Source organism: Gouania willdenowi, unplaced genomic scaffold, assembly GCF_900634775.1.
Source record: "Gouania willdenowi unplaced genomic scaffold, fGouWil2.1 scaffold_55_arrow_ctg1, whole genome shotgun sequence".
NCBI classification, from domain to species: domain Eukaryota; kingdom Metazoa; phylum Chordata; class Actinopteri; order Blenniiformes; family Gobiesocidae; genus Gouania; species Gouania willdenowi.
In genome coordinates this window covers 977197-989406 of record NW_021145219.1, presented here as the reverse complement: position 1 = coordinate 989406, position 12210 = coordinate 977197, and the positions used below count along the sequence as shown (strand labels likewise).

Genomic DNA, 12210 nt, shown 5'->3' with positions numbered 1-12210 from the left:
TGTTCACCGGACGTGGAGTTTTTATTGCTGAGATGCCGTCCCTACTACCTACCAAGGGAATTTACGTCTGTGTTTCTGGCCGCTGTGTACATTCCGCCGCGAGCCAACACTACCGTAGCGCTCGGTAAACTCCACGACGTCATCAGCGAACTCGAGACGGCACATCCCGATGCCGTTTTGATTGCCGCCGGCGACTTCAACCACTGCAACTTACGGTCTGTATTTCCCAAATATTACCAGCATGTGGACATTCCCACCCGTGAGAAAAACACCCTGGATCATGTTTACACCAACATACGTGGGGCATACAGGGCTGCACCCCGCCCCCACTTCGGACAATCGGACCACATCTCTTTGTTCCTGTATCCGGCCTACAGACAAAGACTGAAGCACTCACCCCCGATCACCAAACAGGTTAAGCTCTGGACCCCAGAGACTGAGGGCACATTGCAGGACTGTTTTGCTAGGACAGACTGGGATGTGTTTAGAGCTGCAGCCACACTGGAGGACTCTTCTGTCAACGTACAGGACTATGCTGAGTACGTGACTGGGTACATTAGCACTTGTGTCAACAACATCGTACCCACCGCACAAGTCAAGAAGTTTCCCAACCAGAAGCCCTGGATAAACAGTCAGGTACGACACATGCTGCGTGCTCGCTCTGCTGCATACACATCTGGCAATGAGAGTGAGTACAAAACTGCAAAGTACGGACTGAGGAAGGCCATCACAGCGGCCAAGAAGCAGTACAGAGAGAAGCTGGATGACTTCTACTCCACTGCTGACTCTGGGCGGATGTGGCAAGGCCTGCAGCACATCACTGACTACAGGACCAGCTCCAGCACCACCAGCACCTCAGACAGCCTGCCAGATGACCTCAACACTTTCTACGCACGCTTTGAGATCTCCAACCCCAGCACAGAGAGGAGGCATCTACTTAACCCCCAACCGCCCTCCCACCCCCCACTGGTCGTCTCATCAGCCGAGGTACGCACGGTCCTGAGGAGGATAAACCCCCGCAAAGCAGCAGGACCAGACAACATTCCTGGGCGGGCCCTCAGAGCATGCACCAACAAGCTGACAGACGTGCTCACCTCCATCTTCAACCTTTCCCTCAGTCAGAGCACCGTACCCTCCTGCTTGAAGACCACCACCATCGTCCCCCTCCCCAAGAAGAGCCCCCCCACCTGCCTGAATGACTACAGGCCAGTAGCACTCACTCCAATCATTATGAAGTGCTTTGAGAGGGTGGTGCTGACCCACATTCGGAGCAGCATACCGGACACACTGGACCCCCTGCAGTATGCCTACCGTCCCAACAGGTCCACCTCGGACGCCATTGCTGCTGCCCTTCACTTCTCCCTCTCCCACCTGGAAAATAAAGACTCCTACATCAGGATGCTCTTTATAGACTACAGCTCTGCCTTCAACACGGTCATCAGAATCAGAATCAGAATCAGAATCAGCTTTATTGACCAGGTACAGTTTAGAACAATACGAGGAATTTGACTTGGTAGTTGCAGTGAAAGAAGACACATCAACACACCGGGGCAGCCTTTTGCGGCGCCCACATATTTAGGTGAAAAAGGGATCAACAACAGGAGGAGAGGAGGGGTGAGGGGAAAAAAAAAACTGCCAGTTTGAAACTGATTTCCCTAAACAGAGAAAACAGTGTGAAACCAGGAAAAAAAAACGCCTCTGCAAACATAAATGTAAGCATGACACAGTCAAACAACTCGAGACAAGGCACGTGGGAAGGGTTGGGTGGGAGGTTGGCTGGGGGAGGGGGTCAGGTGGGAAGAACAGCAGGATTCCAGCCGTTTGGGGACATGGGCGTGCTGCCAATGGGCGCTGCAACCACGCCTCCATGCAGCTGTGGATGGGAGGTGGGGAAAGATGGCCAACGAGGCATTTGAAGTTGAAGACCTGTAGCTGCGTTACTGACAACCAGATGACGTGTGGAAAAGTTCAGCATCAACAGTTCCAGGTGGGAATGTAGGGAAGGAGCGGGGGGAGGGAGTGGGGGTAAGAGCCGCCGTCTGCAGAAACTTCCTGGTGATAAGAGTTGAGACAACCTTGGCTTTAGCCTTGGCTAGCTGGGGAGCCGAAAGGGAGATAAGCAATGTGATTTGATACAGGCTATGTCAATTTCCAATAGCCTTCTGTCCTGGGTCTCTCTGCTGTAATCCAATGAATGGCCTAGTTTCCACTTCCAAGCCGGGCCTCCAACTTCTCCCAGTTGTTATCCATAACGCGTAGACGATCCAAAAGCAGCTCTTGCTTGCTTTTGATATCGATCAACACATGAGTCTGAGTGTTCAGAGCCCTGCTACATCCTTCAGAAATCACTGGCAGCTTTTCCAAAACAGTCGCCAGCGTAGTACGGACTTTTCGATAGATTAGGAAGCCACCAGCTCCGATCAGCAGCATGCCTACTATCATTATTCCAATCATGTAGATGTCCTCCACGTCTTCCACGGAAAGGATGGACAGACACACAACTCGCCACTTGTTCCAAGGGTCAAGGGTGTATCCAGCCGCAAACGTCCCGCTTGGACATGCGGGTTCACCACCCCCGGTTCTTTTCGTCGAAAAAATCTGATCGATAGCACTGAGAGACCAACTAATTAATTCCATTATTCCGGTTTTGGATGAGTTACATCCCCCACAAACTCACCCACAAACTGTTTTCCCTTGGACTCCACCCCTCCCTCTGTGACTGGCTCCAGGACTTTCTTACTGGCAGGCCCCAGTCTGTCAGGATTGGGTCCAGGACTTCAGCCAGCCTTATCACGAACATTGGCACTCCTCAGGGTTGTGTCCTCAGCCCCATCCTCTACACCCTCTTCACCCACGACTGTGTCGCCTCCCACAAGGACAACACCATCCTGAAGTTTGCGGACGACACCGCAGTGATAGGACGTATCACTGGCGGAGACGAAGCGGCCTACAGGGGGGAGGTGTCCAGTCTGGTGACGTGGTGTGAAGACAACAACCTCACCCTCAACACGGAAAAGACGAAGGAGCTGATAGTGGACATGAGGAAGGAGAGGCGTCCTCATCAGCCACTGTCTATCCAGGAGCTGGAAGTGGAAAGGGTGAGCAGTTTCAAATATCTTGGGGTCCACATCAGAGACGACCTCACCTGGACCCTCAACACCACACAGCTGGTGAAGAAAGCTCAACAGCGGCTGTACTTCCTGAGGAGGCTGAGGAAATTTGGGATGTCCTCAAAGATCCTCAGCAACTTCTACAGCTGCATTGTTGAGCCCATCCTGACCAGCTGCATCACCGTGTGGTACGGCAACACCACTGTCATGGACCGCAAACGCTTGCAGAGAGTAGTGAAGACTGCTACGAAGATCACCAGGTCTCCGCTGCCCTCTCTGCAGAGCATCTACAAGCGCAGAGTCCACAGGAGAGCTGCCGCCATCATCAAGGACTCCACTCACCCCCAACACGGACTGTTCACACTTCTACCCTCAGGCCGGAGGTACAGAAGTGTGAAATGCAGGACCAGCAGACTCAAAAACTCCTTCTTCCCCTCGGCCATTAGACTCCTAAATAAGTGATTGGAGTCTAATGAACTATTCATTCACCCCCCCCCCCCCCCCCACCCCCTTCTCCACTGTACTTTGCACACCACCTGCATTCGCACTTTAGATGCGCCCATGCACAGCTAACACCATGTCTCTCTATTATGAAACAGCTTTTATGCACATACCATTGTATATATCACCTCTCCTCTGTATAGCTAATATATTTGTATTTTTAATTGTACAGGTGTTTTGTATTTAATGTTCAGGTTTTGTTGAATAACAGTGTTGCATGCCACTGTATTTATTATAGTTCTTTTATCTCGATTTATTCCTTTATTATTTATTCCTTTATTACGTAGGCATTCACTGGCGGTCGGCAAAGCAAGAATTTCATTGTACAGGGAAACGTGTTTCTAACTGTACAGATGACAATAAACACTTTGACTTTGACTTGACTTGACTTTGACTTTGACTTTAAATAATCTAAAACTGATATAAAGATTATAACTGATATAAAATATGCACTCAGTCATTCAAGAAAAAGGGATCAGAGACATTTTTAGCCACATTAGCACTTTGAGATTTGGAATCAAATGTAAAGTGCATTACAACTAAAATGTATTATTATATTATTTATTATTATTACATTATGTTTTATTCAACATATTTGATTCACCTAGGAATGCTTTGTGTGGTTGTACATTTGTATGTATACAACGTTATGTAGGCCTATATCTTGCATAAATGTAACAATTTCATAAAATCATACTTATATTGGAATAATGTTGATTTCTGAGTGGAAGGTGAGTGTGAGCAACCATTCTCAATGAGACGTTCTTTTAGTTTCACTTTTGTTCTTCGTAGCCTGGTAGCATCTTTTCCTTTGATATATGTGAATAACCTTGTGATATTTGTGATTATATCAGCAGTTAGATGCACAGGGGAAGTTTTTCAAAAAGCGCTTTTTAATAGTCCATTTTCGGAAATTTGTTGTTTTTTTTCACCACAGGTGACGTCACTGACCTTTGCTGCCGTTGGATTATTAAGTCATCGAGTGGAAGTGTATCTGATTGTCAAAACAATGTGATGGCCTTTCCATAACTCCTTTAGGAAGTCTCCTAATACCTTCCCTTAACCCGTGACGTCATCCAAGGGGTTAAGGAAAAGTGGATAGGAAAGGAGATAGGAGGGACTATTCGGACGCAGCCATCGAATCTGTTTGTTTTTACTCTTTTAGAAAACCCACAATAATGACATTAATCATTTACAACATTGCCCAAATGTCTGGCTATTGTATGCTAAATCATCACATTGCTTTCCATTTAGCAAAGACGAGCTGCGTGCTTTACTTACCTGACAACCAGTGTAGCCAAATTTCCAGCTGCCGTGAATGTCGGAAGCAGCTGACATGGGATATCCAATCCCAGCCACTCCAATGTCAGTGAAAGCCAGGTTTATTATAATGTAGTTTGTGGCATTGCGGAGCTCTTTAAACTTGACAAACATAATCAGCACAACGATGTTGCTTGTCAAACTGACGACACCTGAAATTAAAAAAAAAAAAAAAGTGGAAAGGATCCCAAGACAAATATGGGGTAATAGATAACACCATTCTTTTAGCAGCTACAAACATTCTCATTCAACTTTACGTTACTGTTTGTTTAAAACATGAGACTGATTTTCATAATGCAGTCTTCTGTGAACATTTTAGGCTTCCCCATGATCGCGTTAATGCACATGTGTCAAACTCATGGTACGGGCTCCATATGGGAGCAGTGGTTCTCAACCTTTTCAGCCCGTGACCCCCAAAATAAAGGTTCCAGAGACCTGGGAACCCCACTGTAGCTGAAGGTGGTTGAACACAGACATGAACATTGAAGAACAGTCATGTGGAGACAGGGCCATCTATAAGGGGGAATAAAGGAGAGATTTTTGGGGTCAAGCCATAAAGTCAGCAAAATGATGGTCCATTGTTCTATGAATCTGTGATAACATATTTATTTATTGATCTGAATAATATCCACTGTTATCCAGGAAGTTTATTATTATTTGGGCCATAGTATATAGTCATCTTAAAGATGTAATTCCTTGTTTTAATCAGAAATAAAATGGGTTAAAAGCAGTGTTAGGAAAAACGGCATTAAAAATAACAGCGTTTGTTTTTCAGTAACGGGGTAATCTAACTAATTATTTTTTACGCCGTTACAATGCCGTTAACGTTACTGAGCGTTAAATGCGGTGCGTTACATGCATTTATTGAATAACCTGTGATCCGAAAGCATCCCTGGCTTCATGGTGGGTTAAAAACAAGGTGTGAGAAAATGATTGGCTAAGGCGGCGTCATGTTTCATAGTAGCCAATCAGAGCCAGTGTTTTCACACAAGTGCCAGCACACGCGCCACATACACAATCACTACAGATTTGTGTGGAGCAGTCTGATGAAAAGTTGGCATTTTTAAGGTGGCGATACAAACACTACTTTAAATTAATTGTGTTCCAAACAGAACGCTTATGTACATACACTACACACTCAATGAGTATATACTGTCTAATGTATACTATAAGTATGATTAGAAGGATGAGCGTTCCCACTGAAGTATACTTTCAAGTTTCCTAAGATGCATTTTGACCTACAAGGACAAAAACTTGAAGCACACTGAGGAACTTTGAAAGTTCTGAAAACATTTTAATTTAAAAAGTGGATAATATGTGGTCTTTGATACATAAAACTTGCGGAAACACATTTAATTCGGACATTTCTGAGATTTTTGGGGACTCTACTGACTAAACCTCCTGTCAAAGGTCTTATATCATGCTAAATCTTTTTTGAGCTTTTAACCTTGTTACAATGTTAATTCCTTATCAAAAACACCCCCAAAGTATTATTGGGCTTCCTTCCTGCATCTCTGAGAAATTTTCACTAATCCTGCTCTCTGAGCTGCTGCTCCGCCCTCTTCTGAAATCGAGTGGTCCCTCCACAGTCTGCACCGCGCCTCCACAGTGGACATACATGTCCACTCTCTCTGAGCTAAAGGCATGCGAGCGGCTGAAGAACATCTAATTATTTCCTTTGTTATACATTCTGCACAGGAAAAACAATCGCTCTTTGTTTTTGTACCAAAAGATATTGTCTGGTCACGGGGAGAAGCGGCGCTCCAGAGGAACCGTGCGTCTCAACTTCCGGGTTAAAACAAAATAAGTCATATTTTTAAATAAACTTTTTAATAAATTTGTATGAAAATGTAAAATTTTAACCATATGTGGCTGTAGTTGACTTTGGAAGGTCTAAGATAGACTGATATACTGTTGATCCTTTAACTTCAAAACAAGAGCCCTATTTACAAAAGCGTTAAAAACTAATGAAAGAAGAGAGGCTTTTGTTGTGAAAAGGGGATGTTTGACTTTTAGCTTGAAGCTGGTGTCACGGTCTGAGTTTACCTCCGTACTGAGATTATAACCCTGACCCCTAACCCTAACTTAATCCAATAAACAAATGAAACATGTGTCCATTCACTTTGAAAACATAAATAAACAAAAATGAATAACACTAATAATTTTTTTAGCAAAAATTTATTTTTCGGTAGTTTGCATGTGCTCACATGCGCATATACAATCTCAGTACGATGTGAACTCAGACCATGACACTCGGTCCCAGGATCATTTCACATTCCGCTCAATGCATCATGGGGCGGTTGAGTATGACTAGTGTGCTCACTGTGCATACTTAAAAAATGTCGCCATATAGTATACATCCGGGTATTTCTCATGTACTCAATCTTTTAATACTATCTAATGTAAACACACTACATACTCATTTTGACTTCAGACTTAGTATGTTAGTATAACAATTACAACACAGCCTTAAACAGTGCACAGCCGATGCTCTGGTGGCTGAAGTTAGTGAGTAATTACGGACTGTTGAAGGACTCCTACCCAAAAAGACTTCTATCCTCAGGGTTTGTGTGTCTTCAACAGTCCGTGATTACTCTCTCTAACTTCAGCCATCAGAGCGTCAGCCATGCACTGTTTAAGGGACAGTAAATGTCCATGAGGAGAACTCTTCTTCTCTGCTTCATTGTCTTCACTGGAACTATTGCCCCCTGCGGTCACAAACGATGGTGGAACACAGGCTCTAAAACTGTAAAGTTCCTATTTTCAAAAGGAAACACAATTAATATGGTGCATAATAATGTGTTTTGTTAGGTTTAGATTTTCTACGGAGTACATTTAAAAGATTTTAGGCTAAGCTTGTAAAAACAGTGGAAGATCCCTTTAACAGGATAAATAAACAGGCATAATGAAAGAAGATGGCCATTTATCTGATTTCCTTGAGAGCTTGGTGGGATCGCTGAATTCCGATGAAGGAATAAAACATTGGGAACAAGCTCAAATTTAAATAATTTGTATATTCCAACAATTTCCAAACGTGCTCGCTCTTTTTCAGGGTCTGCGTGTCTATCTCCAGCAGTCATTGGGCGAGGCGACACCCTGGACATGGCACCAGTCCATTGCATCAAATTATTTGTATTTGTTTTTTTTTTTTTGGAAAAAACTATTTCTCATTTTAAGTCAGAAAACAATAATTCCCCAGATTATATTTCCTCTTAATGGATTAGTGGTTCCTGTAAATACCCTAGGCCATAATCTTACTGTTTTCTCTCTAGCTTGTGTAACAGTATTTTATGTGTTGGTTTGCCACATCAAAAATAACTTATCTTAGTGAGTTTGATCAAAGTTTGACAGATAAAATTGTTTTCTTCCCAAAGCACTGGGTAATAATACAAATGTGTGTATTAAAGAGGCAAAATAATAATAATAATAATATTAACAATGAAAACAAAAGAAGAAGAGAAAAAAGAGGGAAAAAAGGAAAGACAAATAAAGAAAAAAAAGAGTGGGGAAGAAGAAAAGAGAAAAAAGGGGGTGGAGGAAAAGAATGAAACAGACAATGAAAACATTCTTTGTCAGACTCATGTGACATACATACAAATATGTATGTAGTATGTACTACTACATACATACTACATACTGTAAATACAGAGTTTTTCAAGTTTGCTTTTCGAGCACTTAAACAATAATGAAACAATATTTAAAGTTTGGAAGACATAATATCAGCTGCTGCACAGTCTTTCAGTCACATTAGTGTGATTCGATGCAGTCACTTTCAAATGTTCCATAATGACTAATTTCCTCTAATTTGTGAATTGATTAAATGGCCTTTCAATAGGGCTCTACGGTTGCCAGGAATCTGTGTACATGATGGGAACAGTAGTCGTCTATTAGTCATGCAGAGCAATTAGAGACAAAAAGCTCATCCTGAGGCGGATTAACAAAACAGTCTGTATTCATCCATTTAAGTAGAAGTGATTGTCCTGTTGCATTTGAGTTAGAGAAGTGCAATTTAGACCCCAAAAGCTGTTAGATTATAATTTAAAGACAACTGAAAGGGTTAAATAAAAAAATGATTTTTTTTCTCTAAAATCAAATGGTGTGAAAACTAAATAAGCAGACACAAAAGTAGGGTTGGGCATCGATTGGTCCCGGCACTAACTTTCCGAGCCTCCCGGAATTGTTCAAATTTTTAAATTTTGGTTCCTACTTCCGATACCCAGTCCGCAAACCGAAGGAAGAAGAAGCCACCAAACACCAACGAAGAAAAATCCACCTGAAGTGTTTGCATTACAGTGTGTGACTGAACAGTTTTTTTTATCCTGTAGCTGCCGCTAATCTGAACTGGGTTGCACAAGTTGTTCTTTTATACAACAGTTGGTTAAGACCAAGTGATTTGATTGGACGACAGACATTCCAAGAGTGCCGATATAGAGCACCAACGGCACTGGTACTTCTTACGGATCATATCACTCTGCTGTACAGCTGATCTAAATACAGTTCATTAATGTTACATCTTGGCCTCCACAACACAGTACACTGTCACTATGTTCACACTGCAGGTCTTAATGCACAGTTTAGATTTTTTCAAAAACTCAGATTTTTGGTCTGTGATCGTCATATTACATATTAAATGTGTCTTCAATCAATTTGAAGCTTGAACGGAATGCGATGCTGAAGGAACGTACATGCGCAGAAGAGGTCCTAAGGTGATCCATGACCCAGCAGGCTATGGTGTTTATGGAAATAAATATTTAGGCATTCAGTACTGTGTGTCGTACTGAGAAATGTTCTTTGGAGTTGGAGTCAGCAGTGGGATAGGGATGTCAGATAAATACAGGTCGCATATGAGCAAAAAGATCCGGTTTGGGTCACATTTGCCTGCAGTGTCAACATAGCGTGTATGCTCTCCACTTGTGGAACTATTTTTGTTGGTGGAACCAAATGAATAAGTAAACAAATAAATCATAATCTGTTGTCACTTATTACTGTTAACTAATAAAATGTGCTTGTCGAACTGTTGTATAAAAGCAATATCACACTGGAGGTCGTGCTGTTGTACTGAAATATCAGCACTGGTGTGATTATCTACAACACTCGGCCTCGTGCCTACGACCGAATCACACCAGTGCTGATATTTCATCACAACAGCACGACCTCCAGTGTGATATGGCTTAAGTTTTGAACGTGTTTCCATTGAAGGCTGTTTTGGGCAGGAGCCTCGTAACTCCTGTTAAATCTCATCCCGCGAGACTTCGCCGCAGTAAGTCAGACACTTCAAACCTCTTTAACACTCCGTATTACTTTGTTGTTTCACCTCTAATGTGGCAGTAATAATTTTAATAGGTCCCGTATCATGCTATTTTTCACCCAACTCCATTTGTTCTAAGAGCCCCAAAAACATAGTATTTTAGGTTTATTTTCCCAAACTCGCCTGTTTTTCAGAGTTTTAGCCTCTGAAAAGTCACTTTTTGAGCAACTCTACACAAACAGGCTGATTTGTGTCCCACTTATGCATATTCATGAGTGGGCGTGTTTGTAGACGGGACACTGACTTCCTCCTCCCTGCACGGTGACGTAGGGCCAGAGGATGGCACGCCCTCCTCCCACCCACTCCGTAGCCAAACTCATGCTGCTTTATAAACACAAGACAAACGGTGGGGGTGGGGCGTTCGCCGGTACATACATAGACCCTGAAATGCTCGCCTTCGTGGGCGTGTCTGTTTACATGTCAATCATGGCAGAGAGTTTCCTGGAGGCCGCTTCTCCAGCTCAGTGCCGCGTCAAATTCGTCATCAAGTGGGAACGCGTCATCAAATTGGAGCGAAGTGTTTGGCCTCGCCCTGCAGTAAGAAAGGAGCAAATCACCCTCTAACTAACAATTGAGGAAATCAATGAGAAAAACACTTTGGGCATGTGTATGAAGCCCATATAGCACTTTATGATGTTTAAAGCACAGAAAAGTTGATTTAGCGTAACATGGGCCCTTTAAGTATAATGCTAAGAAATGTCCCGGTCTCCTCTTCTGTTTACACGTACCGCATCATATTCACAAGAGAAGTGGTCACGTGACCAGGTACATCAAGTCCTGTGACGCGTATTTGTGGAAAAGATGTTTCCTTTTGGGACACATTTCAGTATTTCAATATCCTCATGAAAGCGTAAAAACTTTTTAGCATTATTTGAGCGTTTTTTCAAAATTCAGGCGTTTCCATTACAATTTTTATTGCGCTATTTAGATTTTGCGCATTTCAAAGGGTAATAGAAATGCAGTCACATACTTAGGATTTGTAAATTGGTTTTCTTTAGGTTTTCAAAAATAAAGCTCTAATGAAAAGAAAATGTGTATATTCATATTCAAGTTCATATATTTGATATTTATATACCAGTTGAAAACATCCTGTGAGAAATTCCTAGTAAAGTTTATAAAAAGTAATAAGGTTATATAATCAAAATTATTACTATTACTAATTCATCCAGAAAAACCTCTGGTTAGCAGCACATTTAAAACATGGAAACTTTTTTGGCCATGCTTCTTAAAAGAATCTGAATCAGGAAATGCTAGGAATCGGAATCGAAACAAGGAATCGGAACCGGAATTGTTCAATTTCAAACGATGCCCAACCCTACACAAAAGATTGTTGTCGACATTAAATATTTTACCTGCAGTAATAAGATATCCAGCCACAATGTTGTGCTCCGTTTGGGTGAACACACTCTTTCCCTCATATTGCTCAAAATTCCCAGACGTATTGACTTGGAGGTCCATCCCCATCGTTGCAGGAGCTGAAGGTGCAGAGAGGCCGTGCTCTGAAACACTCTCACTGAAGAATGTGGAGAGGCTGCGTGCGTGTGAGCCTCCCACACTACATCCAAGAGGATTAACACTCACGTGGAGTTGCTTAAAGATTGAACTTTGACCATTAAGCTTTATTAAAACAAAAGTAAACCTGCCTCATTCAGAAATCTGTCTTCACTGCTTGAAAGTGTTTTTAGGTTTGAGCGAATTATTCTTATTTTAATAGAAACCAAACAGTTGGAAAAGGTTTTTAGTAGTTTCCAGAGGTGTAAAGAGTACTGATATATCCTACTGAAGAAGAAGTTACTTGATTGTTGACAAGTAAGTCATACATAAAATACTCAAGTACAAGAAAAAACTAGCTCAATTAAATAGTACTGAAAGTGAAAGTTACTAGTTACTTTCACCCCCCCCCCCCCCCCCCCCCCCCCCCCATCATGTTTATTTTTTGGTAATAAATCATGCCACGGTTCCCTTGCATAC

The 12210-nt window shown here is 42.5% G+C and overlaps 1 protein-coding gene across 1 annotated transcript in view; it reads right to left on the bottom strand.

The window, feature by feature from the left end:
* Nucleotides 1-11739, bottom strand: part of rrh (retinal pigment epithelium-derived rhodopsin homolog) — a 31396-nt gene extending 19657 nt beyond the window's left edge. Inside the window, exons 1-2 of the mRNA XM_028442556.1 lie at nucleotides 11592-11739; nucleotides 4893-5083 (exon numbers count right to left, since the gene is read on the bottom strand). Of these exons, the coding sequence (XP_028298357.1) occupies nucleotides 4893-5083; nucleotides 11592-11703 (303 nt within the window). The 5' untranslated portion in view covers nucleotides 11704-11739. The remainder of the gene's footprint in view (nucleotides 1-4892; nucleotides 5084-11591) is intronic.
* Nucleotides 11740-12210: the final 471 nt, after the last annotated feature.